Source organism: Erythranthe guttata, chromosome 6 (genome assembly GCF_056151865.1).
Source record: "Erythranthe guttata isolate IM_541 chromosome 6, IM_541, whole genome shotgun sequence".
Classification (NCBI taxonomy): Eukaryota; Viridiplantae; Streptophyta; class Magnoliopsida; order Lamiales; family Phrymaceae; genus Erythranthe; species Erythranthe guttata.
The window spans coordinates 1,991,638-2,015,937 of record NC_142538.1 but is presented as its reverse complement, the minus strand read 5'-3'; the positions used below and the strand labels follow the sequence as shown (position 1 = coordinate 2,015,937).

The following is a 24,300-nucleotide window of genomic DNA, read 5'->3' as shown; positions in this document are numbered from 1 at the left end:
CCTTTAATCTTTATTGCTTCATTTCAATTTATATAAATCAAGAAATTAAATATTCAAATTTTTGAATGCAAAATCTTACAAGAGTTGATAAATATTCAATTATTATCATTTAAGGTAAGAGACAAAGTTAATATTAACTGCGCAATTTTACATAGATGTACATATACCAAGTAAATATTAACTGTAAGTAAATATGTAATGACGCTAATTATACCGATAAAATTATTCTAATCACAGTTACATTTGAAGTTTAAACGAGTTAGTAAATAATATGTTTAGCTACTCATGCAGCCATTCAATGTTAATGAATGATTTAAGTTTTGCAAAATGTTAAACATAATTTATTTATGATTATTTTCTTTTATGAGAATAGTGTTAAACATAATTCACTTTCACATAATTAAAGCCTTATTTCATCAAATATAGAAAATTTTCGTCTCGCATTCACTAACCTCCTCCACCCACTTTTTGGTCATGTGCCCTTTGTACAGCAAATTACAGAAAACTCCCCCAAAAATATCAAGAAGATCTTTTTAAAGTATAATTACCAGAAATGGAAAATATATTTATCTCCTAAACCTAACCACTTTGTTCTCACTTCTCACATCCGGTAAAATTCAGTCCTTTTCAGTTAAAAAACATATATGTAGTTCAGTCATCATCACTTTATGACGGTAAGAGGGTAATTCTAATAAGTTACTACCCCCACTCTCTCTCTCACACACACACACAAAGAAGAGCTTATTACATTTGGCTCCTTATATTATTTCAAATTGCTATAGAATCTCATCATATTAGTGAAACATATATAGGGTGAATTACGGTCACCCACCCCTGAAGTAAGTTTAAATTACGAAAAACCCCATCATTTTGGATAATTATAAGTTTACAACCACCATCAACTATTAATCTTCTTAAATATTCGCCCTTGCAGTGTCAAATTTAGTGAAATCTTGTAAGTTATGTGAAATATTTTCCAGTCTGTACCCGTTTTACACCCCAATCGAGCTCGATATTTTGAAACAAGTTGAACATAAATAAAATGTGTCTTTTTTTCTCAAAACTGAGTATAAACGAGATAACATTTCACGAAATCTAGAAAATTTTGTTGAATTTGACACTACAAATGTCGACGTGTAAGAAGATTCATATTTAATGGGTGTTGTTGTAATTACCCAAACATGAGATATTTTTTTTGTAATTTAGTTTTATGGCTTGATTAGTCAAAACTTATAAAAAAAAATATTGAACCCAAAGAAATATTAACTACATTATCTAATATTCCAACGAATCCATTGAAAACAAAAATTCAAAAATCCCAACAAAAAATAATATAGACTAAAGGCCAGAAAAGGAAACCCGAACCGAAAGAAGAAAAAAGGGCAAACCAATTAATTTACTGATCAAGTGCATTAGGGCCACTACAGTAATTCAAGAGATGGTTCCAAACCCACTGAACCAAGAACCGCCGTCGGATCCCGTTCATGTTATACGTGGCACCATCTCTATCGTTCATCATCTGACCCGTGTACGAACCCCCTCCCCCAGTTCCGTAAATGCCCTCGCACAAATCAGCTATTTCCACTGGGAAAACCGGGTCCTGACCCGCGTACCAAGCGTTGACCAACGGGTTAGTGGCCAGCTCCGCTATCTCATGGGCAATCACGCTTATCATAGCGTCGACGCCAACGTCGCCGTTAGGTGACTTAACGGCCGTCAGATTCGGGATGTAACTCGGTACGGCGAACGGGTAGGCGCAAACGCCGGGGCACAGCTTGGCGGAGTTCCCCACCCAGGCGTACGGCAGCGTGTACCCCACGATCGACGGGAACGTGAAGTAGTGGAATCCGCAGACGTTGTTGCAGAAGTCCTGCACGTACACGTCATCCGACGTCAGCAGGAGGTAGACCCCGCTCTTAGGGTTGATCGGGAGGGGGCGCGTGGAGGCGGTGACGGCGGATTTTATCACGGACTGGACGGAGAGGCGCGTGAGCGACTTTCCGTGGGAGTAGAACCGGTCGTTCTTCTCCTCGCCTACGTGGACGTTGCGGGAGATGTTGGCGCCGGTCTGGTCGGTGTACTGCTGGACGGTCTTCCACCATCCGGCGACCGACGGCGGCTTGGAGTCGGCGGCGGAGATGGAGCCGATGAAATCGCGGATAATCCGCTTCTGAGAGCTCTGCCACGCGCCGTACCAGATGGGGTAAACGGTGATGTTCGCCGTGAGAACCGGACCCATGTGGTATCTCAGCTGCACAAACTCCGATGAGCCTTCGAACTTTTTGGACCCACCGAAGAGAAAATCGGTCGAGTTGAGCTGAGAATTGGGCCATGGGCGCCAACAGATGACGGGGCCAGCGAAGAAAAAGAGGAGGAAGAAGAGTGGCGCTAGGGTTTGCGCCACCGTGGGCGGTGGTGCTGGGGGCATTGTTGTGGCTGAGTGAGGAGGGGCTAGTGAGAGAGAGTGGGGATGAAAGGGTTTTTATAGAATGTGAGAAAAAGGTGCCTAATATGTATATATGAAAGAATTTCGTGTCAACAATTTAAATATAGTTAAAAAATTTGCGCTAAGGGGCCCCATCTTTTGTTTATTTTTAAAACAGCACAAATAATATTATTATAATCCAGAAACACTCAATTAAAACACAAAAATCCAATACGTGTGGGGTTCTACGGTATAAAGTCCGGCCCGGATTTTGCTCCGGTTTTGGATTCTTTTTCCGGAGGTTTTTTCTTTTGGCGGGAAAACACTAAATTGAGAGGGGTAGTTTGGGGATTAGGAGTTGTTGAGCACGCCTTTTGATCAATCATTTTGTGGGCCAGGGTGTGTTTATCTTTTCAACCCAAAGGCCGAAAGGTGTTTGAAATTAGGGGTAGCATAGCATTACACTGTTCGTACGCGCCAAAAGACTTGTTACTGCTCATTCAGTCATTTGTTTTAGTCCACGTCCTTGTAAATAGATTCTCACTATTCCAATTATTCTTTTTTATTTTTTATATAGCAAAATATAAAATATTTCCGATTTTATTTTGATGAAAAAATTACACACATTTTGATATAGTAGCTACAAGAAATTTACAAATATTAATTAGGGATGAAACTTTTAATTTTCTCCGACAATTGATATGGATCGGATTAGATCATATTCGGATAACCGGTAACAAAGATATATGAACATAGTAACATATGCATCGAAGTTAAAAAGATAAATGCATATGTTCATCCAAATTCTGCAACCAAAAAAAAAAAGGAAAAACGGAAAATCTATATATGTATCCAATAACTTGATGAACTAGTGCCTCACAAGTGATGCCCCCTGCACAAAAACACTAATGAAAATATTATGTCGGTAAAATGTTGAAATCGCTTCTGGAACGAATTTGGAACAAAAGTCTCATAGCCATAAGCATTCTTGATTGCCTATAAAAGCAACAAGTCATAAGGTTATAACTCAATAAGTAACACTAATAATCATAGGGAACTACAAATAAAGCCATGTATATTTATTATATAAGAATGTAGATATGTATACGACGAGTAAAATTATGGAACATATAGAAGCCAACAGCTTAAGAAGAGCAAAATGGGAAAAATGATTATTACCTATAAAAGGTCAGCACGAGGGAGAAATTCAACAAAAGTCTACATAGTTGTGTGCGATGGAAACACGAGACCGAAAAGTTTTGGGATGAAACTGAATTCCACGCAGTCCTCATCAACATTACCACCAGCAACTAAGACCATAACATGAATACTTTGTTTAACTCGACTAATTTCAATGAATCGAACGATCTCAAATCAAGGTATTGAGTGGATTGGTTTGATTGCCATCCCTACTTATATATATGGGCCGAAAAACGTAATTTACAAACAGCCACGTGTTTGTTCACCACCCACTAATTGGAAAACCACAAATTCCGCAGAAATAAACAAAATAAGAAGAATCCCAAAGAGAAGAAACATAAGCTTAACATAGTTCCAGTCTTCCACATGGCATTGGCCTCCACACACCATCATTTGTTTTCACATATAAAAAAAGGATTACATTAAAGTTAACGCAACTTAATATTTCATAAGCAAAACGAGTCCATGTACCAAGAAAAGAAATTTTAATACCGAGATTCAAAGCTAAGTAGAATGAACCGAGTTCCGGCAACACAGTCTTGTAAATATGTAGATAGATTCTCACTACAAAATAATGAAACACGTAGTAGCAGCAGGTTAAGAAAAAAAAACAAAACGAGAAAAAAGTGATTATACCTACGGCAGGCGAGGACGGACAAGATCAACAAACTCAACATAGTTATGTGTGACGGAAACCCGAGCTTCGAGAGTTATGAAAACATCATAACGAGACTTAGCGGTAAACACCAAATCCACCATAGAGCCTGTGGTCGATAAATGTCTAGTTGCACGCCCCAGATCCCCCATACTGTATACGTTAGCCTACACACACACACACACACATATATATATATATATATAATAAATTACAAGAAGAAGCAATTATTGTAATTAATCATTTATACAACAAAGAAAAAAAAAAGATACATACTTGCATCTTGTTGTAGACTTGAAGAGCTAAATCGGCACATCCCTGGATCATTTTAATAGTATCAGCATCACAGGAGGTGGGATCTTCTCCATCATAAATTACAGAGCCCAGAGGAAAAATTCTCATGGGCAAATTGTCTTGATCCTCTGGAAATTCAATGTACTCTACATAATCATTTCTCAGGGAAACCTCGGCCCGAACAGTTATCGGTTTCTTACCCTCCTCCGGCGGCTCGGGCTTAACCTTAAAAGCCATATGCAACATCGAAGTTCCGAATCTAATTGCAGTTGCGTGCACCATTTTCACAAAACTGTATTTGTTGATCTACACACACACGCCCACAGAGGTGATATAAAAGAAGAAGTAATTAAAACATTTTGGTTTATTTTCCGGTTCTTTCATCAGAACTTTTTGCACTTGCAATTTCTTCTTCTTTTCATGTTTCTTCATTGAAACCGTTTCCGGTTCCTTCATCGGAACTTTTTTCATCAGAACAAGCGATCTCTCTCTCTCTCTCTCTCTCTCTCTCGATCGAAACCCTAGTCTGTTTTCACCTGAGGAAATGGGCTGGATTTTGAAAATGAGTTGGGGAAAATGGTTGGGGGCAAACTCGTCTATACCATATTAATGTACTTTACGTAAAATGGTAAAATTGGAATGCCCTAATATGAAAGGAAATTAGCTCCGAAAGGCGTTTAGCATATTGCCAATTTTTTATTTTTTTTTTACATAAATATATAGCAAAATATAAAATATTTCCGATTTTATTTTGATAAAAATACACACATTTTGATATAGTATCTACAAGAAATTTACAAATATTAATTAAGGATGACACTTTTTGTTTTCTCCAATAGTTGATATGGATTAGATCATATTCGGGATAAACAGTGACAAAGATATATGAATATAGTAACATATGCATCGAAGTTAAAAAGATATATGCGTATGTTCATCGAAATTCTCCACCAAAAAAAATAACGGAAAATGGAAAATCAATATATATATATGCATTATGCAATAACTTGATGCATGAACTAGTGCCTCAAAAGTGTTTCCCCTCTGCACGACTAATGAAAATATCTATATAATATATGTCGGCAAAATGCTGAAATCGCTTCGGAACAAAAGTCTGATAGCCAACTAACTTGCAACTCTCAGCAAAGATGTGTTATCCCTCTCCGAAGTATTCTTGATTAATACAATGAAACGAACACGAACGATCTCAAATCAAGATTTGTTTGATCGCCAGCCCTAAATATATATATGGGCCGAAAAAAACGTAAATTACAAACAGCCACGTGTTTGTTCACCACCCACTAGTTGGAAAACCACAAATTCCGCAGAAATAAACAAAAAAAGAAGAATCCCAAAGAGAAGAAATTAAACATAAATTGGACAACCACAGAATCCAGCATTAGCAAGCAAATTGCCAAAATACATAAGCTAAACATTGTTCCAGCCATCCACGTGGCATTGACATCCACACACCATAGTTTTTCCGATTACATTAAAGTCAACACAACTTAATATTTCATAAGAATACTATATAAATATGTATAGCTGCTACTGTGAACATGGATCACCTGCAAAATGAAAAAAACCCGAGAGGTGTTAAATGAAAAAAACAAACAACAAATTTTCTAGACTAAGTAGAATGAAGTGAGTCCCGGCGGCACACGGGCTCGTCAACAAAGTCGAGATAGGTTCGATATCATGTATATGAAGAGTAAAAATTTTGAAACATAGAGCAACAACTTAAGAAAAAAAAATGAAAATAAAAATAAAAAAAATGATTTACCTATAGCAGTAGGCTCGTCAACAAAATCAACAAACTCAACATAGTTATGTGTGATGGAAACACGAGCTCGAAAAGTTTTGAGATTATCCTCCTCGTCATACACAGGCCTAGCGACGGCGGTAAACCTTATAGTCACCGCAAAACCGCCGGATAGATGCCCGGTTGCGTGCACCAGCTTTAAAAAATCGTATTTCACGTACTATAATACACACATAAACATATTAAATTAAAATAACAAGCAATTATCAATTATTCATTATTAATAGCAACAGAATAAACATGAACAATTTTTTTTTTAAGAAAAAGATGGAGAGAGAGAGAGAGAGAGAGAGAGAGAGAGAGAGAGAGAGAGAGAGAGAGAGAGAGAGAGAGAGAGAGAGAGAGAGAGAGAGAGAGAGAGAGAGAGAGAGAGAGAGAGAGAGGAAGAGAGGAAGAGAGAGAGAGAGAGAGAATACATACATGTGTATTGTTGTAGACATAAATAGCTAAATCGACACATTCCTTGAGAAGATCCATTGTTTTACCATCACAGCGGGTCGGATCTCCGTCGTACCAGACACAGCCCACATCTACCTCTGCAAATTTTTTCACCGTTTCCAAATTCTCCTGATTGTCTTGCGGTTTCGAAACTTTGATGCCGTCGCCGGATTCACAGCAAGCCATATCGGAACCCTAATCGTTTTTCCCCCTTTGTCGGCTTCTAAAAGTTTATAAATTTTTTTTTTGTCTTTATTTATTTATTTTTAAAAAGGGGTTTGGGGATTTGGGGATTTGGGGGTTGGTGGGGGTGGATTTTGAGAATGGGTTGGGCTGTGACACCTTGATTCACTTTTGGATTTCTTATTTGGGGAAATTGTAAATTTGGTCCTATAGGCTATATGTTGTTCTGTTTAGCGGTTTAGTATTTTAAGTTGTTCTATTTCAATTTTACACGCAATAATTATGTAAAATTAGTATTTTTAGTCCTATTTTCAATTTTAAGTTGTCATATTTCAACTTTGAATTTTAGTTGTTGTTTAATGATGTATCTCACAAATTCGTAGAAATTTATTTATATGGACACTTAAAAGTTATAAATACTCCTCTAATTTGATTTATAGATGAATCGTCTCACATAATTAAAGTTCGGCAATTGGTAAGTTAGATGTCGAATTTATAAATTTTCAAGTGTCCATACAAGTAAAATGCGTCAAGTTTATTTGTTCGCTCATGAAATTAAAAATCATGCAAAAATGTGACTGAAAATACTATATTTGCAAAGTTATTGTGTGTAAAACTGAAACATGACATGTTAGAGGACTAAATTCTTAAATAAGCCAACATATATGACCAAAACTACAATTTTCCCTTCTTATTTCTTGTGATGTCATTCAAATTTCTTATCTCACATTTTTACAATGAGATTAAATTATGAGCGGATGAGTAGATATTTAATATAAATCGGATTAACTAATTTTTTGACATGTGACACTTTTAAGATTTTTACAATGAGATTAAATTATGAGCGGATGAGTAGATATTTAATATAAATCGGATTAACTAATTTTTTGACATGTGACACTTTTAAGTCTTAACTCTTAATAAATCACGCAACTATAATTAGGGCTAGACAGGTTATGGGTTATGTTGAGGTTTTCTTTTTTCGTTTTTTTTTTCAAATTATTAGAATACTAATTATATTTTTATTTAAATTTCCACGTGTCAATCATCATATGGCATCCGCTTTTCCTATTATAACAAATTATTCGGTCTAAATTTGCACCCTTTTACAATGAAGATATTTATTGTGACATGTGCGGCTTTATAATTAAAAAATCGAGTTTATATATAAATTTCTTATTTAATTTATAAATATTTAAATAATTCTACTTAATCAAAGGAAGTTAACCTAATTAAGGGAAATATAACATATATATATATATATATATATATATATATATATATATATATATTGTATTCCTTGTGCATGATTGCGTTGCATTTCCACAAGGTGACACCTGCATCCACAATCCACACAAAAATGCATTAACATTTAAAGATTCATTAATTAAGAAAAACCCCCTTCAAAGATTTAAATCACAAAGAAAAAAAAAACAGTGTTGATGCATTTAAATCCACAATCCCATGGCGTCGCATTTCTGCTAGCTAGGTGGAGTAATTTTTGGCACCATCATCACAAGCAGCAACGAATGCTTCTACCTTGCCCCTATCTTTTCTCTATTTTACACACACACACACACACACACATATATATATATATATATATATATATATATATATATATATATATATATATATATATATATATATGATGATGCTAAAATATAGCTCACCGGAGTAGTATAAAAAAAGAACTAGGAGAGCAAAGCTGATCAGTAGCTAGTCGACTCGATGATCCTGAGGTCCCTACAAAATGAGCACATGTGAACTAAGCCGGGGTTGATCCGGCGGAAACCCCTCCGACGCTCAAGTCAGATGTACGGATCGTAGAGATAGTAGAGAGAATAAAACTCGGAGTTGATTGTCAATAATTAGAACGTACCTTAACAAATGAGTAAAATATCTATTTATATGTCGTTGATTGAGTTGGACTTACTTTGTTGGGCCCAAGTCTTACTTTGAAGGTGTTTGGGCTTTCGTGTGTTGGGCCTAATTGTTAGATAAATTTGGGGGTCCATTGGGCCGGCCCAATTAGGTATATCAAAAAAAAAATATATATATATATATATATATATATATATATATATATATATATATATATATATATATATATATATATATATATATATGTGTGTGTGTGTGTGTGTGTGTTTTGCGTAATGATACCTATGCTCTTTCTTCCTCATTTGATGCTATCTTTCCATTTGTTTCCTTTTTCATTTTTTTTCCATATCCATGCAATATCATTAATTATTACCAGAGGTGGAAACACTGAATTAAATTTCAAACTGTACATTAAAAAAAAAAAGAATAAAAAAAAGCAACAGCCCACATAGTAATAATTAGGCTCCTAATAATTTAATTTGAATTTTTATTTAACTTCATGTCTCAAAATTCACTAATTATTTAAAATGGGTTAAGCATCATGTATTAGAGATCATGGCAATAAAATAATAATCCAAATTAATGAAATCTAATCCTTACATCATCATAAATATGATCCAATAATTTAAATATTCAAACATTCCTTGAAACTAAATAGAGATTTCAGCTGCTAGCCATATATATATATATATATATATATATATATATATATATATATATATATATATATATATATATATATAAAGAACACTGAATTGTAGTAATTTCATGCACTAGGTAGCTGGAATCAGTAGCAGAGCAGCATCAGTTGAATTAATTATTTAATTAATTTAATATAACTCACAGTACTCCATTCACAGGTTGAAGAAGATGAGTTAGTTCTGAACATTAGTTAATTAATTACCACAGGGACCCATTTAATGCCTGCTGCCTGTTCGGCGCTGATTCGCCTCATCTTTTTTTAGCACTCATCATTCATTCATTCATTCATTAATACAGTATATACAGTTTGTCTTTATGGGAATATATATATAATTTATAAACAATTTTTTTCTTTTTCTTCTTCCCCTCTCTGTATCTATCTTAGTGACAGCAAGAACTCACAGTACTAGACACAGTGGCCGCGTGGGGTAGAATTTAATTAATGATCTTAATGATAGTGTGTGATAGTGTGTGTGTGTGTGTGTGTGAGAGAGAGAGAGACTAAAAGATGATAAATTGACTTTGTGTGTGTCTATATATATAATATATATATATATTGGGTTTTGGCCAACCAGCTGCTATATATACTCTCTCTCTCTTTCTTACACAGTGTGTGCAACTTAAAAAAAAAAATTTGTTCTTAATCTTTTGATCGAAACGGTATTATATTTTTTTTACCCATGCAACTCCAGAAATATTTGTTGGGTTCGCATGCATTTTAATAATATATACTGTTGCTAGTAAAAACATACAATATATACCAGTATATACTATACATATATACTATACATATATACTATACATATATATATATATATATATATATATATATATATATATATATATATATATATATATATATATATATATATATAAGTGTATTTTCGGTTTTTTCAGTATATATAGAAATTATTAGGGTTTGTATTGTGATCTTCAAATCATTGTACATTTTCTTTTCCAATTTATTTATAACAAAAAAAGGATTTTTAATTCACCTTTTATGGATTTTTGAACTATTTTTACAGTGCGTTTTTTCAGCTTCAAAATTCCATTTCTTTGTTAGTTTACTTTCGCAAATAAATATATATATATATATATATATATATATATATATATATATATATATATATATATATATATATATATATATATATATATATATATATATATATAGTGAAATTATCTGATCTTCATCTGTTTTAATTTTCAGGTTTAGAATTTCGTTATGTCGGACGTGCCGCCACCCAGATATTACAATTTGTTGGATTTAGGAGTGAGAAGTCCCATGATAAATCAGAAACATAATGGTAAATAATGAGTAAAATTACTATTCCCTTATTATTATTATATATATTTATGTTGAAATTAATTTACACATTATAATGTTGTTAAAATTCAAATTGTATATTTATATGGGCTTTTATATGGGCCTAAATATATTAATTACTACGTCTATGTGTATTATTAAAAATATATATATTTTTGAATTCTGAAAACTTAAAAATACCACGTTTCTAGTTTCAGACATTTAAATTAGAGCCTTATTAAATTTAGTGTAGCTTCTTTCTTGCTATATTCATTGTAGAATTTCTGAATTTATATGGGCTTTTATATGGGCCTATATATGTTGAATAATGAGTATTCAATATATATTTCTTCTTGGTTTTTTGGTATATAAAAATAAATAGAAATGATATTTAAATAATTAAATATTAAAAAAATTGCTCAAACACGTCTCTGACTTCAAACATATATATATATATATATATATATATGTGTCTATACATATCCCTCTTATTTTTTTCGTGTATCTACACAATAGAAAGTAGGCAAAAGCAAATACTTCTAATTTTCTGAACTCTTCACAAAATATATGCTCAACTGCAAATATGTTATATTGAATTATTTTAGAATTTATTATGTTCAATATTATAATGCTTCGTATATCCCAAAAATGAACTTCAAGAATAAATATCCAATAATCTCCGTAAGTAAATATTTATTTTTTGAAATTTAACAAAAAACTACAAGTATGCAAATCGGTATAAGTAAACAATTGTATAATTTATTATGTACAATATTTTAGTAAAACAATGGATAATTATGTACATATATATATTTAGCTACGGAATGCATCACATTATCTTTATTATTGGTGATTTTTTGTTAATATATTAATGAAGGAGAATAAACAATCTAACCTTAGTTTAGAAGGAAAAAATGCAGTTAAAATTAACCAACATAACCTTAGTTCTAATACATAATATATTTTTTCATACCAGACTGTTGGGCACAAGCTGTTGGAGCTCTACTAACATACGAGCTGCAATTACATCTACGTAATTCAAACCCCAAGTACAAAAAATACCGTGCATCCGTGCAACATTTGGTAGATCAGGTGTACCAAGATAAGCCCGATAGTGTTGATTACTACAAATCATGTCCGGTATCTAAAAGATACCCGCGAGGACAGAAAAAATGTCCACGTAGTGAAATGGAATTTTACGGGGCCACAGGGACGATAGGGCTATTGTACGCGAAGCACAAAGGAGTCTCGCTAAATTCCGACTACCCATATGTCGGTGGCATACAGAAAAATCATCAGATACCTTCGGTAAGTAATTAATTATAAGTTAATCACTTCTTCTTATAATTCATTTTATTTAATGTTAATTAATGAGTGTTTTTTTTTTCTATAGGGTCCAAAAGTTAGGGTACACAAAGTTGTAGCCATAGACGACTTTAGAAGACACAAAGTGAAGAAAATTATATCCAAGGGACATCCGGTTCTTGCTTATATGGATGTGTTTGAGAGCTTTCTAGACTTTGTGGGACCGGTAAATCAGTAACTTTTTTTTAATAAAATTTGTTATAATTTAATAACATATTAATGTGTTTTTTTTAACTATTTTGAAGGAAGTCTACAAAGAAAATTATGGAAAATATTCAGGATCACACATCGTGCTTATCGTAGGCTACGGGGTTGATGCCCAAGGATACGATTACTGGATCGTGCAAAATACGTGGGGATCCGATTGGGGAGATAAAGGATTTGCGAAAGTGCGTTGCGGTCTCGTTAGTATACAGTCGTACGCCGATGGTGTTTTCCTTGAGGTATATATGTGTAATCACAATTTTTTTATATACAAGTATATGCATAATCATTTTGAAAGGATCTATGATAACCTTTTTATTGTTTAAATAATTAAAAGGTGACTAGTTCTTTAAATATAACAGAAAATTGCATTTGTGTACTCTAACTAATAACCATATATTGGTCTGGACTCTTCTCTCACGAAGTTTTGCTCTCTCCCTTTCACTTCCTTTGCAGGACCAACCATAGTCCTACCTAAGTTGAAAGTAAGGTAAACTCACCACAATTTGACATATCTTCACTTAATGTTTTGCATGTTCAAAAAGTTTTTCTTATTATCCGATATCTACACCCTGGTTTCGTGCATTGTCTCAGTTTAATTATCCGATATCTATACCCTGGTTTCGTGCATTGTCTCGGTTTAATTATCCGATATCTAATAGTACTTGGGAAGATTCGAAGTACTGATTTGAATTTACTTGTAGGAGTTTGGAGTATTTGATCCACATCATTCAAAAGCTGGAGCTATTTAAGATGGGAGATTAGCAACTTTCTGAAGTATATTGATATTTAAACTCTGTTATTTGTACCGATCGAGTAACTTATTTGTCATTTTTGTCTTCTGTAGACATTTGTTTCTGCAGCCCTTGAGCAATTTCTGGTTACTGAACGAGGGAGTAACAGTTTAGTTAGGGAATTAACGATTTTCTGTTAGAACAGTGACAATAGCATTGCACGCTTGTGCACATTTCACATCGTCCGTTCAATACTAGATTTATCTTAACAGGAGAAAGGAAATATTTATATCCTGAATTACATATAAAGTTATTGATGAATCTACTTCACAGTTCACACCACATCTGTAAAAACAAGGCACACTTGCCTGCATTTTAGACTATTTAAACAGCTGATAAAATTCATCAATCATCAAGTTGCCAGGACGCATAAATTAGACAACCACAAAATCTAGCAGTAGCAAGCAAAATGTGAAAATACATGAGCTTAGCATTGTTCCACATGGCATTGACCTCCACACAGTCATTTCTTTTCACAAAAAGGGATTCTAGATGCACACAAATTACGTTTAAACTAACACAACTTAATATATAGTTACTGTGAACCTAGAGGCTGGAATCACCTGCAAAATGAAAAAATCCTGAAAGGCGTCAAATGCTGGTAAAAGTATACAGCGGAACGAACGCTGTTAAAAGGAAGGTTGACATACTTCAGACATTACATTTCAATTGATTAGCCTCTCTCATGGTTCATGAGTTCAAATTTGAGAGATAATAAGTACACACTTAAGTGCAATTTTGAAAAGTTTCTTTTTAGATGGCCCTCAATGAATTGACTTTCAAGATCAGGACACTTTCAAGAACGGTCAAAACGTTAATTAAAGTCCTCCGACATTAATTCATAAGAATTAAGAAACATATTGAAATATAGCAACTACAAACTTTTGGACTATTCGTATTTACCCAAAAGAGTGATTACAAAACATCTTTCCGAAGTAGTAATTAAAAGTTAAAATTACGTACTAGAGTTATTATACACACAAATTAAAAACTATTTCTTGTTAGCTGAGATTTGGCTGTTTGCTCTATTTCGACGGTAGCTGGAACAAAATGAATAATAAGACATAGATATAACAACGAATGATATCCAGTTCAAGAAATATTAATATTAACCACTTAGCTGCATAAAACCCTGGACCAGTTTCCAAACAAAGCAGATTTTTCTTTTTTAAATGCACACATCGAGATTAATTGATTAAAAAAATAATACGAAAAAATTAAACCATTGAAAAAGAATAAAATTGATTACCTATACAAGATCCGGTTCATCCGATTCCGGTTCATCCGATTCCGTTTCAGCAGGAGGGGCAAAATCAACAGAGACAACATATTTATATATATAAGCATAAGTAGCTTGAAAGGTTTTGGCATTGCTATCATCGTCATCATCATCCTTCACAGGCTTAGCGGTAAATGTAATCCTGTACTGATAACCAGCGAATAAATGCCCAGTTGCACGGAGCACCTTCACCACACTGTATTTTACGGCCTACACACACACACGCACACACACAATTAATTAAAATTGATAAAAAAAAATTTAATTAATGGGTATGTATACACAATCAACAAATTATTCTGAAGAAAAATTACATACGTGTGTTTTGTTATAGATATCGATACATAGAGCTGTATATTCTTCGATCTTACGCATTGTTTGAAGATCACAGCGCGTGCAATAAACTGGGTCGTACAAGAGAGTAGCGCCTCCGACCGTAGCTCTAACTCCGGTCCGAGCTCTAGCTACGGCCCGAGCTCTAGCTTCACTCCGAACTCTGCGCTTGCGCTTCCGCTTCCGATTGCGATTCATATCCTTATTCACCCTGCTGGACTCTCCCAGATTCTCCCGCTGATTCATGCCGCCACCGAATTCACAACTAGCCATCTCTCTCTCTAGAAGCCCTAATCGCGTATCTCCTTTTTATTTGGTTTTTAAAAAAGTTTATAATTTAAAATAAATTAAATAAATAATAAATAGGAGAGGTAATGGGCTGGATTTTTAGTTACGAAGGCTTGGTATAAATGACTTGCACCATAAACAAAATAAATTGGGGTTTGTAAATATTAGTGGATTTTTTTTAGTTGCAGTGTGAAATGATTTATTTGTAGAGAAATCGTTTAGAATTTTCGAAATTCTCTTTTAACTTTCAAGTTTTAAAACTTTCTTCATGGTAAAAAAAAAAATCTCCGATACAATCGGTTATAACACAACAATTACCAATATGACGACATAAAAAAAAACACGTTTATTTTGTCTAATTTCGATGTTTTGTATGCATTCCGTGTTCGATTACCCGAAATGAGATATTGCATTTCACGGAATTCAACACGAATTGAGCAACATATTTTGATATTGTCACTTTTTTTTCCTGAAATTCACAATCGAATCGGAACTTTTTGCACTTGCAATTTCTTCTTCTTTTCCTGTTTCTTCGTTGAAATCTTTTCCGATTCCTTCATCGGAACTTTTTTCATCAGAACAAGCAATCTCTCTCTTGATCGATCGATCGAAACCCTGGTCTGTTTTTCACCTTTCGTTGGTTTGTTAAGGTTTATTTAATTTAGGTTAAATTTCAATTTCGCTCCTGTACTCTGGCTCGATATTATTTTACCTATTTTACTCTCAATTGCATCGATTTGCCCCCTTTTAGTTTGGTTCGATAACACTTTACCCCCTTCTACTTTCAATTACATCGATTTGCCCCCTTCTAGTTTGGCACGATATCACTTTACCCCCTTCTACTCTCAATTGCATCGATTTGCCTTCTTTACTTAAAAAATTGTGTCAATGTGGCCCTCGTTGTTAGTTTTCATACATTTGACCTTAACACCATTTGACCTAAGTAACATTACAAAGTCTACCCTCCAAGTTTAAATAATTATTAAAAAAAATAAAATATAAAAAACAAAAAAAAGGTTGAGAGGTAATAATGGGCTGCATTTTGAGAATGGGTTGGGCTGCAAGGGGTGGAATGGAATGTAACCCGAGCAGTAGTAGCTGATTTACTCATTTCTTATTTCTTGGATTTTTGCTATTTGCTTAAAAGTCCTTTTCTGTTTGAAAGTTTATAATATTTTTTCCCAAAAAGGGGTTGAGGTTTTGGAGTGGGGTAGGGGTGGAAGTAAGTACGAATTTCTTTTATTTCTGCCCATTTCGATTCGGGTTTTTTTTTTATATAACTATTTTTCAATTCGAATTTTGAAATTACGACTTTCTATTTTTCTTAAATTATTTTAATCGGAAATGGAATATAGATTAGATTCTGATTTCTGTTCCGATTAAAGTTATGAAAATAAATCAAAAAATACTGATTTTGTTTTCCGAATATTACAATTAAGATACCAATATTATTATGTATTTTATATTTATTATTTAAGGTAAGCAAAAATTGGAAATTTATGAAAGCTACCATTCCGATCTGAAATTTTCTAATTTTGGAATAAGTATTTTCTTCCCAATTTTCCAAAATTAAAGTTTTCCGATTTTTTTTCTATTTTTTTTAGGGGTCTTCATATATAGGTCCCTGGTGACAAAACTTATTAGAACTAAATGACAAGCCCAAATAAACATTTGCTTTACATCCTTTATAAAATCCATTCAAAAAATACCCCTCCACTCAGTATTTAGTAAATTCAAACTGTATTTATCATTTTTTATTTGCATTTAATACTTTCATTTTTTCATATAACTTTTTTAATTATTTGTTTTACAGAATACCATTTTGTCTTCGTTTTTTTTTTCTTTCTTCATTTCAAAATTTTATACAATTTTATAAAAAAAAACTTTTGTTTTCTTTTTTGTACATAATATTGAAAATTATAAAAAAACATGTTTTTTTTTAATTCAATTTACATAATTTTTAATTTGTTATTTTATTTTTATTTTTCTTCTATCAATAAATATAGTAGTCATCTATAGTCATTGTAGTCGATATCGCACATCCTATATATGTTATGTTCACAGTATGTAGTAGACTGTGGTGTACTATGGTATTCTCTATATATTCATAGTATGTAGTAGACCATAGTATACTATGGTGTAATATGGTATACTATGGTTTACTACGGTGTCTATTCCAAACCCTAGCCGCCAACCCTAGCAGTCAAAGCAACCTCCGCCCAAATCCTTGAAGCCAAAAGTCGCAGTCGTCGCAACCGTAGTCTCCTAACCCCTTTTGCAAAATCTAGATCTACAACAAATCGAAAATAATAACAAATCATATCCAAACGAAGAAAAAACTTTTAAAAAAACAAGAACATCAAATTCAATTAGTCAAAATATGCTTGCAATTACAAATCTTTATAAAAAAAAATGAATAAAATCGATTTGTTTATCTATTTTCAATACCAAATCCTTATAAAGAAAAATAGAGAAGAACTGCTCTCTCCACCGCGCAATCCCCCCCGCAGATGCCCACCGCACAACCCTTTGAAACCACCACCTTCTCCACCATAGCATGTGCTGGACTTGTTGTTGCTCCTGCTCCCTTTGTGGCTGCAGCCAGTGGCCTTCAGAGAGAGAGAGAGAGAGAGAGAGAGAGAGAGAGAGAGAGAGAGAGAGAGAGAGAGAGAGAGAGAGAGAGAGAGAGAGAGAGAGAGAGAGAGTCAGAATAGGTGAGGGTTGTTGAGCGGCGTGAGATAGAGGGGAGGGGGGGAGGGGAAGAGAGAGAAAGAGTGATTTTTATTAGGTATTGTAAGGCTATTTTGGGGTTAAATAAAAAACAAAGGATGTGTATCAATTTTTATTTTAAAATAAGGGTGTAGTTAAAATGTTTTATTTGAGATTGTCACTTATATTTAATTAGGTTTGGTTTGAGGGTGTGAGGCATATTACCCCTTTTTTTTAAACGGAGTTGGAACTACTTTTCCAAGTATGCTTTAAAACCATTAACAACCTCAAAAGCGACATTTAATGAACGAGCAAATACTACAGCATGCTTAAGTTCATATTCCAAATTAAATTGTTTTATTCCTTTTGAGATAGGCTAAGCATCTTACCAATGTGATGTTGACAGGGTCAAGCACTTTTATTCCAACATTTTCAGATGAATATTTGCAAAATTGTGTGAGGTTTGATCTTTGTAGTAACCTGATAAAATTAGAAAACCAAAGAAAAAGCAGAGATGAAGCGAAAAAAAAACCTAAATCACAAAACGATATACAACTATACAAACATATATATATATATATATATATACTAGTCTCGAAGCACCGCACAAGGTGCGGTGTCGGTGCCCAGTTAATTTTCTTCATAAGATATAAATTTCGATTTCTTTTGAACTATTATTATTTGCTTGATGGAGCAGTACCTCAATCTTTTCTTCGTAGCATAAATTTATGTTAGATTATTGTTATATGGTATGGAATGCAACATTAAAACCAGCAAAGTAACCGGCTAAATTTGTTCAATGTATCTTAGAGAGGAAGGAGAACTGTCATGTCAAGAATCAAGAAGAACACAGGTTCAGTTAGATAAAAGAGCGAGGTAAAACAGCGTCACAAGGCGGAAATGAAAATTTCCACATACGGCATAAACAAATGTACAAGGGCGGCAATCCCACAACCTCTTTAGAATCTTCCTCGACTGGGAACTGATAATTCACCGATATTTCTCTGTATGAGCAAGGCAGGGACAGTTCAAATCGAGGGAAAAAGGCTGGCTATTCGTGGTCAACACACGCTTGCCACCTCCGTTGACCGGGACCCACACCTGGATAAGTACGTTCTTATCCCTCGAGCAATCATTAATGTAAGCGAGTGCTTGAAGTAACCGACCGACAACGAAGGCCTAGGCGCAATCCACCACCTTTTGCTGATGAGTTCGCAGCTCTCGAGCAAATAATTTTCGGAGGAAATACGGGACTGGGATATGGATAGATTGTCGGGGAAATACGATTTTTGACCCTCGTGTTGGCCCTATTTTGACGGGCTTGCGCTAGATTCGGTGTTGTGATTGGCGGGTTCGAGTGCAGGCCATGGGAACGAAGGTTGGAAGGGGGAAAATGGAGCTGAGGAATCGAAATTCGAGACCTCGGATCCGTTTGCTTCTAACCAGCAACCTTCTAACAACAGTTCATCCATGTAATCCAAATCCATAAACGGATCCGAAGTGGGGCCCATCATTGTACTGAGAGGAAGAACACCTTGCTCCAATTTTTGTGATGAAAAAATAAATAAAAATCCATTCTTTAAACAATGCCACAAAAGCTAATTTGTTCTTCCACCAGATCTGAATTTCAGACCTAGATTAATTAGCCTCTCTCATGGTTCATGAGTTCAAATTTGAGAGATAATAAGTACACACTTAAGTGCAATTTTGAAAAGTTTCTTTTTAGATGGCCCTCATCTTACGGATCAATGAATTGGCTTTCAAGATTACGCACACTTTCAACAACGGTCAAAACATTAAGAAACATATCGAAATATAGCACCTACAAACTTTTGGACAATTCGTATTAACCCAAAAGAGTGATTACAAAATATATTTACGAATGATATCCAGTTCAAGAAATATTAATAATTAACCACTTAGCTGCATAAAACCCTGGACCAGTTTCCAAACAAAGCAGATTTTTCTTTTTTAAATGCACACATCGAGATTAATTGATTAAAAAAATAATAAGAAAAAATTAAACCATTGAAAAAGAATAAAATTGATTACCTATACAAGATCCGGTTCATCCGATTCCGGTTCATCCGATTCCGGTTCAGCGGGAGGGGCAAAATCAACAGAGACAACATATTCATATATAACAGCATAAGTAGCTTGAAAGGTTTTGGCATTGCTATCATCGTCATCATCATCCTTCACAGGCTTAGCGGTAAATGTAATCCTGTACTGATAACCTGCGAATAAATGTCCAGTTGCACGGAGCACCTTCAGCACACTGTATTTTACGGCCTACACACACACGCACACACACACAATTAATTAAAATTGATAAAAAAATTATAATTAATTAATGGGTATGTATACACAATCAACAAATTATTCTGAAGAAAAATTACATACGTGTGTTTTGTTATAGATATCGATACATAGAGCTGTATATTCTTCGATCTTACGCATTGTTTGAAGATCACAGCGCGTGGAATAAACTGGGTCGTACAAGAGAGTAGCGCCTCCGACCGTAGCTCTAACTCCGGTCCGAGCTCTAGCTACGGTCCGAGCTCTAGCTTCACTCCGAACTCTGCGCTTGCGCTTCCGATTGCGAATGCGATTGCGATTCATATTCTTATTCACCCTGCTGGACTCTCCCAGATTCTCCAGCTGATTCATGCCGCCACCGGATTCACAACTAGCCATCTCTCTCTCTCTCTCTCTAGAAGCCCTAATCGCGTATCTCCTTTTTATTTGGTTTTTAAAAAAGTTTATAATTTAAAATAAATTAAATAAATAATAGATAGGCGAGGTATTGGGCTGGATTTTTAGTTACGAAGGCTTGGTATAAATGACTTGCACCATAAACAAAATAAATTGGGGTTTGTAAATATTAGTGGATTTTTTTTTAGTTGCAGTGTGAAATAATGTATTTGTAGACAAATCATTTAGTATTTTCGAAATTCTCTTTTAACTTTCAAGTTTTAAAACTTTCTTCATGGTAAAAAAAAAAAAAAAATCTCCGATACAATCGGTTATAACACAACAATTACCAATATGCCGACAGCAAAAAAAAAAAACACATTTATTTTGTCAAATTTCGATGTTTTGTATGCATTCCGTGTTCGATTACCCGAAATGAGACATTGCATTTCGCGTAATTCAACACGAATTGAGCAACATATTTTGATATTGTCACTTTCTTTTCCTGAAATTCACAATCGAATCGGACCTCCCCGAATCCACAACACTCCGACCCGAACCAATTGAAAAACAATCTCTATCCGGATTGGAAAGAGCATGTCAGGCATCCATTCAGAGATTGCACAATAAAGTATACTCAAGACTGAATAATATTATAAACTATTACAGAGATGTGTTGTGGAATGCATTTATTTTCTTCTGTTTATTTTAAATAAGTTGTTGTTTATTAATATAACCAAGTTATTGCATATTAATATAAATAAATTGTGCAAATCACCTCCTACTGTTACTTTCCCTAAACAATTTTGTTAGAAATACTCCAGACCTAGCGTTAAATCCAGAGCGAAAAATTGCACAGAACCTTTAGCAAAAAATTAAAATTCGTATGTCCTCAAAGCTATAGGGAATATTTTTCAGGGGATCCAACTAATTTCCCCATATTTCTTGTTGTCAAGGTAAAATGATTATTACCTATAAAAGGTTAGCACGAGGGAGAAATTCAACAAAAGTCTACATAGTTGTGTGCGATGGAAACACGAGAACGAAAAGTTTTGGGATGAAACTGAATTCCATGCAGTCCTCATCAACATTACCACCAGCGACTAAGACCATACATAACATGAACACATTGTTTAACTCGACTAATTTCAATGACACGAACGATCTCAAATCAAAGTATTGAGTGGATTGGTATGATTGCCAGCCCTACATATATATATATGGAACGCAAAAAACATAATTTACGAACAGCCACGCGTTTGTTAGCACTAGCAGGCAAATTGCCAAAATACATAAGCTTAACATTGTTCCAGCCTTCCACGGGGCATTGACCTCCACACACCAGCATTTGTTTTACAATATAAAAAAAAGGAGTCTAGATGCACACAAATAAAGTTAGTTCATCACAGCCCGATTACGTTAAAGTTAACACAACTTAATATTTCATAAGCAAAACGAGTCCATGTACCAAGAAAATAAATTTTAATATATAGATTCAAGGCTAAGTGGAATAAACCGAGTCCCGGCAACACAGTCTTGCCAATATGTAGATAGATTCTCACTACAAAATAATGAAACACGTAGCAGCAGCAGCGTAAAAAAAAAAAAAGCAAAACGAGAAAAAAGTGATTATACCTACGGCAGGCGAGGACGAACAAGTTCAACAAACTCAACATAGTTATGTGTGACGGAAACCCGAGCTTCGAGAGTTATGGGAACGTCATCACAAGGCTCAGCGGTAAACACCAAATCAATCATAGAGCCTGTGGTCGATAAATGTCTAGTTGCACGCCCCACATCCCCCATACTGTATACGTGAGCCTACACACACACACACACATATATAATAAATTACAAGAAGAAGCAATTATTGTAATTAATCATTTATACAACAAAGAAAAAAAAAAGATACATACTTGCATCTTGTTGTAGACTTGAAGAGCTAAATCAGCGCATCCACGTATAATGTTCATAGTATCAGCATCACAGGAGGTGGAATCTTCTCCATCATAAATGACAGAGCCCAGAGGAAAAATTCTCATGGGCAAATTGCCTTGATCCTCTGGAAATTCAAGGTATTCTACATAATCATTTCTGAGGGAAACCTCGGCCCGAACAGTTATCGGTTTCTTACCCTCCTCCGGCGGCTCGGGCTTAACCTTAAAAACCATATGCAACATCGAAGTTCCACATCTAACAACAGTTGCGTGCACCATTTTCACAAAACTGTATTTGTTGATCTACACACACGCGCCCACAGTGGTGATATAAATTAAAATTCAAACAAACACCAAATTAAATTATAATGAAAAGAAACAAACAGAGAGAGAAAATGAATGAATACATACATGTGTTTGGTTGAAGAAATCAATAACTAATTGGGCACATTTTTTCATTATTTCCATGGATTCAGGATCATCGAGCGTCGGATCTCCGTTATACAAGATTTCCATTCCTCCTGGCCAAAAACATTTTGGTTTATTTTCGGCTTCTTTCATCGGAACTTTTAGCATTTGCAATTTCTTCTCCTTTTCCTGTTCTTTCATCGAAACCTTTTGCACTTGCAATTTCTTCTTCTTTTCCTGTTCTTTCATCGAAACCTTTTGCACTTGCAATTTCTTCATCTTTTCCTGTTTCTTCATTGAAATCTTTTCCGGTTCCTTCCTCGAAACCTTTTTCATGCCGCCGCAGAAGAATTCAGAACAAGCGATCTCTCTCGATCTCTCTCTCGTAACCCTAGTCTGTTGTTTTCCCCTTCGTTTGTTTTATTAAATTTATTTATATTTATTTATAGGGTAATTGGCACTTTGCCCTCGAATTGCATGTTATTGGCAGCTTGCACCCTTAAACTGAAAATTTAGCAAAATGCTCCCTCCAATTACAATTTATTTAACACTTTGCACCCTCATTCACCTTTTGACTAAAAGAATGACATGTTATTTGCTTTTCAGATTTTAAGATGGTAAATTTCTCTTTATTTTATTTTTTTTACAAATAATAAAAAGAAAGAAAAAAAACTTAAAATTGAAACTTGAAAAAACTTGAGATTAACTTTAAATTCAAAATTACAGAAAAAAAAATTGAATTTAAACACTAAACAATTTTAGAAAAAAAAAAAAAAAAACGATTTAGACCTTGAGACATTAACTAAATAAAATTAAGAAATTTTTCAAAATATTAAAATTAAAAAAAAAATCAATCTATCTTTTAAATGTGAAGATTGGATTAGGGTATTTATAAGCAAAAATATTAATTGAGAAATTTTTCAAAATTTTAAAATTAAAAACAAAATTCAATCTATCTTTTAAATTAAATCTTATTTATATATATGAATTTTTTATTAGTAGAGATTTTTAATATTAATAATAGTGAATATGACAATTAATAATTTATTAAACATTAATTATACATATGTAATACTTACCCCATTAAAGTATCATTTGTAACACTTATCCCTCTCAAGATTAATTTAATTTGTATTTTAAATCTAATACCTTAAAATTTTCTTTTTTATTTAAACAAATAACTACAAAGAATAATTAAATTATACAAATAAAAATATCTATTGAGAAATACAATATTTAAAAAATTAAAAATATTATCTTGTGTTGGGTACATATTTAATAAATAACATCTATTGTTATTGGAATAAGTAATCAAATATATTCATATCGATAAATTTTAAGATATCAATACATAACTAATAGTAACATTTTAGTTCATTA

General features: G+C 33.8%; 5 protein-coding genes across 23 annotated transcripts in view; all 5 read right to left on the bottom strand.

Annotated features, from left to right (window-relative positions):
* Positions 1-1,245: 1,245 nt before the first annotated feature.
* EXL3 (EXORDIUM like 3) lies at positions 1,246-2,513 on the bottom strand. Its single transcript, XM_012996551.2, has one exon. It carries the CDS (start codon positions 2,426-2,428, stop codon positions 1,397-1,399), a length of 1,032 nt encoding a protein of 343 aa, XP_012852005.2. The 5' UTR covers positions 2,429-2,513; the 3' UTR covers positions 1,246-1,396.
* Positions 2,514-3,133: 620 nt separating this feature from the next.
* Positions 3,134-23,475, bottom strand: LOC105971686 (uncharacterized). Of its 14 annotated transcripts, none has more exons than XR_016031667.1 (6): positions 22,924-23,320; positions 4,557-4,880; positions 4,262-4,447; positions 4,118-4,189; positions 3,605-4,002; positions 3,134-3,421 (listed from the first exon to the last, which is right to left on the bottom strand). XR_016031667.1 is itself a non-coding variant. In XM_088819327.1 (4 exons), the coding sequence occupies exons 1-3, from the start codon at positions 23,254-23,256 to the stop codon at positions 4,262-4,264; spliced, it is 843 nt and encodes a 280-aa protein (XP_088675453.1). In that variant the 5' UTR covers positions 23,257-23,320; the 3' UTR covers positions 3,134-4,189. The 14 variants fall into 14 exon arrangements, 6 of the variants coding, with proteins under 6 accessions (XP_088675453.1, XP_088675455.1, XP_088675456.1 ...); XR_016031668.1 differs by having other exon boundaries at positions 3,605-3,834; XR_016031670.1 differs by having other exon boundaries at positions 3,605-3,735.
* LOC105971694 (Cystatin/monellin superfamily protein) lies at positions 5,922-7,223 on the bottom strand. 2 transcript variants are annotated; one of them, XM_012996561.2, is made up of 3 exons: positions 6,817-7,223; positions 6,358-6,556; positions 5,922-6,142 (listed from the first exon to the last, which is right to left on the bottom strand). In XM_012996561.2, exons 1-3 carry the CDS (start codon positions 7,018-7,020, stop codon positions 6,123-6,125), a joined length of 423 nt encoding a protein of 140 aa, XP_012852015.2. In that variant the 5' UTR covers positions 7,021-7,223; the 3' UTR covers positions 5,922-6,122. The 2 variants fall into 2 exon arrangements, with proteins under 2 accessions (XP_012852015.2, XP_012852016.2); XM_012996562.2 differs by having other exon boundaries at positions 6,358-6,532; positions 6,817-7,105.
* Positions 13,642-24,300, bottom strand: part of LOC105971871 (uncharacterized) — a 52,739-nt gene continuing 42,080 nt past the window's right edge. Inside the window, exon 5 of one of the 2 annotated variants that reach the window (XR_016031672.1) lies at positions 13,642-13,870. The gene's annotated coding sequence lies outside the window, so the exon portion shown is untranslated. The remainder of the gene's footprint in view (positions 13,871-24,300) is intronic. The other variant, XM_088819332.1, reaches the window with a different exon arrangement.
* On the bottom strand, positions 17,513-20,728 carry LOC105971690 (uncharacterized). Of its 4 annotated transcripts, none has more exons than XM_088819333.1 (3): positions 20,285-20,624; positions 19,934-20,173; positions 17,513-17,781 (listed from the first exon to the last, which is right to left on the bottom strand). In XM_088819333.1, exons 1-2 carry the CDS (start codon positions 20,576-20,578, stop codon positions 19,934-19,936), a joined length of 534 nt encoding a protein of 177 aa, XP_088675459.1. In that variant the 5' UTR covers positions 20,579-20,624; the 3' UTR covers positions 17,513-17,781. The 4 variants fall into 4 exon arrangements, with proteins under 4 accessions (XP_088675459.1, XP_088675460.1, XP_012852012.2 ...); XM_088819334.1 differs by lacking the exon at positions 17,513-17,781 and adding an exon at positions 18,630-19,415 and having other exon boundaries at positions 20,285-20,642; XM_012996558.2 differs by lacking the exon at positions 17,513-17,781 and having other exon boundaries at positions 19,678-20,173; positions 20,285-20,728.